This window comes from Homarus americanus, unplaced genomic scaffold (assembly GCF_018991925.1).
Source record: "Homarus americanus isolate GMGI-L3 unplaced genomic scaffold, GMGI_Hamer_2.0 scaffold28, whole genome shotgun sequence".
NCBI lineage: Eukaryota > Metazoa > Arthropoda > Malacostraca > Decapoda > Nephropidae > Homarus > Homarus americanus.
In genome coordinates this window covers 6,121,154-6,127,284 of record NW_024742238.1, presented here as the reverse complement: position 1 = coordinate 6,127,284, position 6,131 = coordinate 6,121,154, and the positions used below count along the sequence as shown (strand labels likewise).

At 43.0% G+C, this 6,131-nt stretch overlaps 1 protein-coding gene across 1 annotated transcript in view; it reads left to right on the top strand.

Moving 5' to 3' along the window:
• The first annotated feature begins 317 nt into the window (after positions 1–317).
• LOC121876569 overlaps positions 318–6,131 on the top strand; it is a 66,039-nt gene continuing 60,225 nt past the window's right edge. Inside the window, exon 1 of the mRNA XM_042381771.1 lies at positions 318–412. Coding sequence (XP_042237705.1) covers positions 318–412 — 95 coding nt within the window. The remainder of the gene's footprint in view (positions 413–6,131) is intronic.

Below are 6,131 nucleotides of genomic sequence, written 5' to 3'. Positions count from 1 at the left end.
TGTAATTTATTTATTCACGGAAATTTCGCTCCGAGTCTTATTCTGTGTAATAGAGGTAAACGTGTGTGTGTGTGTATGTGCGTTTGTATCTGTCTGTGGGTGTTTGTATGTGTGTGTGTTTGTATATCAATATATATGTACGTGTCTACTTATGTACACATGTCATTTAAAGTTTGCCATGAAACTAGTGTACTAATGTCAGTGAAATATGACACAGTTAACCTTAGCGAGGCTGAGGGTAGAGTGACAGACAGACAGACAGACATCCACGACAAGGACTGTTCCTGCCCTCGCGTGCCTGGTAGAGAGACGCAGGCATGATAGGTTCATATGTTGACGTGTGCCGCTCTCAGGATACACCCCCTCCCAACACAGGTTACACAGGATATACCCCCTTCCCACATGATACACAGTACACACTTCCCTTCCCACAGTACACACTTCCCCTCCCACAGGACACACCCCCCTCCCACAACACCCTCCACAGGACACACCCCTCCCACAGGACACACCCCTCCCCAGTGACACACCTCCCACAGGACACACCTCCCCCACAGGACACACCCCCCCCACAGGACACACCCCCTCCCACAGGACACACCCCCCTCCCACAGGACACACCCCTACACACAGGGACACACACCCCCCACAGGACACACCCCCTCCCACCACACCCCCTTCCCACAGGACACACACCCTCCCACAGGACACACACACCCTCCCACAGGACACCCCTTCCCACAGGACACACACCTCCCCACAGGACACCCCTCACAGGACACACCCTCCCACAGACACACCCCTCCCACAGGACACACACCCTCCCCACAGGACACACCCCCTCCCACAGGACACCCCTCCCACCCCCCCACAGGACACACACCCCTCCCACAGGACACACACACCCCCCTCCCACAGGACCTCCCACAGGGGACACAGGACACACCCTCCCACAGGACACACACCCTCCCACAGGACACAGGACACACCCTCCCCACAGACACCCTCCCACACAGGACACACACCCCTCCCACAGGACAGGACACCCCTCCCACAGGACACACACACACCCTCCCACAGGACACACCCTCCCACAGGACCCCTCCCACACCCCTCCCACAGGACACACACCCCTCCCACAGGGACACACCCCCTTCCCTCCCACAGGACACACCCCTCCCACAGGGACACACCCTCACACCCCCCTCCCACAGGACACACCCACAGGACACCCCTCCCACAGGACACACACCCCTCCCACAGGACACCCCTCCCACAGGACACACCCCCTCCCACAGGACACCCCTCCCACAGGACCCCTCCCCACAGGACACACCCCTCCCACAGGACACACACACCCTTCACAGGACACACCCCCTGACGTAGACCATCAACACACATCAAGAACTGATTCATCTCAACAATAATGTATTTGGGATTTTGGATGAAGAAATTGGGGACTGGTTGATGACCGTGTTTGAGTGTATGACAGGAATGACGGATGTGTGTGTGTGTGTGTGTGTGTGTGTGTGTGTGTGTGTGTGTGTGTGTGTGTGTGTGTGTGTGTGTGTGAATCGAAAGTACGAATTTGCCGATTTACAGTTGTTGATAATGGCGTTAGGGGTGTAGATTGTACAGGACACCCCCATCACCCTCAGACACACCCCATCACCCCTCAGACCCCCCAGCAAAAAGTAAAAAAAAAGAGAAAAGAGTCCAGTTTCTATACGGTTTTCACATGTCACCTAACGACATACTTCAAGACCCAAGTTGAGTCAATTTACCGCGTATGTGAGCGGTGAGCCAGTGAGTGTATGTTAGGCAGTGTGTTACCATCATAATATTTCACACTTAAACACACAGCCATGTTCTTACTCACACTTGACGCTGTAATGTTATAACCAAATTCACTAACTCACATCTTGAACGTGTGACTGGAGGCCTTATGGAGAAATATGTAAAATCGTGTATGTTTTTTTCTTGATTTAATGAGATTCGGAAGAAGAAATTGAAACCTGTGACAAGAAAATTAAAATCCTCAGAGAATGACATTATATATTATGAGGGTTACTTGTGTGTACCGGTGTTGTTATGGGTGTAAATGAAATCTGTTCCTTTGTTTAGTGTTTGTCCGGACGCGGCTACACGTGTATTAACCTCGTAAACCAACTTTAGCCTTATTGATATAGTTAGTCTTATAATTAACCACTAACTGTAGCTAAACTTGGTGATGAAGTATTTACACAAGTCAGAGTGTTTTTGTCTTTAAGCCCCTGTCATGTTAATTTAGGCTAAGTAATTTTAAGCACACCATCCGTCGTAACGTCACGGTCGTCCAGTAACACAGTAATGATTGTCACCAAATTTGCTGTACTGTAATGTTTTAGCTGTAACAGTAATACAGTAGTAACATTATAGACTTGTGTAATACCTGGTTAAAGATATATTTCTAAATACCGAGATAATGTATAATGTAGGTGGGTGATATATTTCATTACGTTTGTTTTGATGTATATTTCACTAACCTTGATACCATATAAGTGGGAATAAATTTACGTATTTATTTCATCCCACTTTGTATAGCTGTCAAAAGGCACCAGTGTAAAAACGGCGAGTTGTTCATAACGTTGCCTGTGTGATGTTACCTGCCTGGGGACACACACCTTCACGTTACGTCCGCTAGGTGTGGCCAGTACCACCAGTGTGTTGTTATACTGTAGTGTATTATTGACCTTTAACAATAGTCATTAATTATATATCAACAGGGATAACATCTCTGGTTTCCGTCAATCATTAGCGTAAAAAATCATCGCCTATGTGACCCAGATAACGAATTCATTATACTCCAGGTTTTTGTAAGGATTTGGAAAAAAAAAATATTGAAAATGTCACCTTCAGAGTCGCGTGAAATACCCCGTGAGGAAAAATGGTGACCCACAAAGGCTAGCGCTAATGAAATACCAAAAGGAGGAATGAGGAACACCGATACTAAAGCTTACGGGTCAGGGAGGGGGAGGAGAAGGAGAAATGGTTGACCTCGTCGCCTGTGTTGGTGTGATGGGAATGAATGCCAAGTGTTCCCAACAACTATCGTTAAAGTCGTGAATTTATGGCGTAATAAAAAAAAAATCCCACGAATCTGGAACCAAAAGACTCATCATTTGGTAACATTATAGAGAGATAAGTCGAAGATTGCCCAACCTGTCGTCTAAAGCACACACACACACACACACACACACACCCACACATTACGCAGGTACCGCATAAAACAGTATTCACCAGACAAGTGCTATGTGGCAGCTCCCCTTTTGCCAGATTTTATGGCAATATTTCCCAAAACGAATTGATATTGTGAGGTCGTTCTTTACTGTACTGTTCGTGTGTGTGAGTTGATGTGATGCGTGGCGTGGGGTGGCGTGGCGTGGCGTGGGGTGGGATGGGGTGGCGTGGGGTGGGATGGGGTGGCGTGGGGTGGGATGGGGTGGCGTGGGGTGGGATGGGGTGGGGGTGGGTGTAGATGCGTGGTTATTTACCGTCTCTGACAACAGGCAGTTTTCAGAAATAAGAATCAAGGGAATCAAATATTTGAGTTGCGGTTGGATGAAGGTGGAGCGTATATCTGGTGCACGATTATCATTGGTCGAGTTACGGTTATGGTTATTGCTGGTTGGTTGGCTAATTTATGGTTGTTAATTACGTGGTTGTAACTGGCTACTGGTCATTGCTGTATCTGTCGCATGATTTTTATTGGTCAAGTTATGGTAAGTTATTGCAGGTTGGGGTGATGCTGTCTGTCACTGGGCTGTGGTTGTATTGGTGGCGTGGTTATGGTTGTATAGCTGGCGTGGTTGTGGTTGTATAGCTGGCGGGGTTATGGTTGTGACTGGCTATTTCTAAGCTTGACATTGGCTTGGATAATGCTGTGGCTATTTTACGTATCACTGGCTAGAATCCTCGAGTGAATGTTATTATTATTGGCAGTACTTTGGCCGTGTAATCCCAACATGAGAGAAACGTGTTGCCGTAGTTTGAGAATAACAATAATAATAATAATAACAATAATAATAATAATAATAATAATAATAATAATAATGATAATAATAATAATAATAATAATAATAATAATAATAATAATAATAATAATAATAATAAAATTCCCTCCACATTTTCACTCATTATTTTTTTACGCCAGGACAATAATTGTATTTTTTTACACCAGGATAATAATTGTATTTTTTACGCCAGGATAATAATTGTATTTTTTACACCAGGATAATAATTTTATTTTTTACGCCAGGATAATAATTGTATTTTTTACCCCAGGATAATAATTGTATTTTTTGCGCCAGGATAATAATTGTATTTTTTACACCAGGATAATAATTGTATTTTTTACGCCAGGATAATAATTGTATTTTTTTACGCCAGGATAATAATTGAATTTTTTTGCGCCAGGATAATAATTGTATTTTTTACACCAGGATAATAATTGTATTTTTTTACGCCAGGATAATAATTGAATTTTTTTGCGCCAGGATAATAATTGTATTTTTTACACCAGGATAATATTTGTATTGTTTTGCGCCAGGATAATAATTGTATTTTTTACACCAGGGTAATAATTTTATTTTTTACGCCAGGATAATAATTGTATTTTTTGCGCCAGGATAATAATTGTATTTTTTACACCAGGATAATAATTGTATTTTTTACACCAGGATAATAATTGTATTTTTTACGCCAGGATAATAATTGTATTTTTTACACCAGGATAATAATTGTATTTTTTACGCCAGGATAATAATTGTATTGTGTTCGGTGCGATGCGTATTTGTTTTCACGTACGGGTTGTTTCAGCACTGTACATAAAAATTAATACCAGTTTTGTAGTTGTTGTTTTTGTTATCTCGACACACAAAGGGTCTTCCGTGTATTTTAAAGGTGCCGTGTTTATCGCTGACAAAAGGTGTTGATGTTATTGATAAAATACCTGGGGAACTAAAACCCCCTTTTGTGGTGGTGCTCCTTGCGTTAATAAGCTTTGGGTGTGTGTGTGGTGTTGAGTGCGGAGTGTCGAGTGCGTAAGACTGTCGAGTGCGTAGGAGTGTTGAGTGTGTTTATCAAGTGAATAAAAAATGGGATGTTGGGAGGGGAAAAGGGGAGCTAATCTTCACGTGTTCTCATCGCCTTAACCTGCAATCACTTAACACCTCTATAATGAGTTAGTGTTAAGTTTACGAGAAAAAAAAATAAGGGTTATATTCACCGTAGGAAGAAGAGCCCCGCTGCTGTGTAAACAAAGGGTGAGTGATCTGGATTAGCGACTCTTTAACGGGGGTATCCAAGGGTTATATTTGTTTACAGCGTTCATGTATGTGTTTGTTTACAGTGTTTATGTAAGTATGTGTTTGTTTACAGCGTTCACGTGTATGTGTTTGTTTACAGCGTTCACGTGTATGTGTTTGTTTACAGCCTTCATGGGCCTCTCGTTGCTGCTTGTGGAGGTGATTGTGGTGTTGACGTTTCAGGTAATTTAGTAAACCGTAGTTGCTTAGTTTGTGATGTTGTAAGTGGCGAAGTTTCAAATTGCTTAAGTTTTACTTTACTTTGGATCTTAATGCACTGAAGTTTCGAGTTATATTTACAAGTTTCACGTTATTGACATTGCGAAGTTCTGAAGTTTCATTTTTTTTTAGCATTTTGATTTGTTGAAATTTCAAATTATTTATCGGTCCAAGTACTCCGCCTATGAAGTTGGGTATCAGACCACCAGAGGGCAGTAGTGGTCAAGGTAGAGGGGGGGGGTTGTCAGCGGCCTCCAGATAGCGCGTTAGGGTGTGTCTGTATGTTATTACCCAGAGTGGCTCGTCCTTATGTCGTTTGTCTTCCGCGTCGCACACCAGCTGGTCCTGTTGGCTGGTGAGACAGTATTGTGTTTCTCTGTTAACGTCAGTGTTATGGTGAGAGAGAGAGAGAGATCCTCTTTACTTTATTAAGTTACTTATCCATACATAAATTTATTGATATATTTATGTATATGTATGTATGCATGTGTACAGTATACATATATATACATTCGCCTGTGCATTACACCTTTCTAAAAAAACAAACAAACAATAAACAAATAAAAA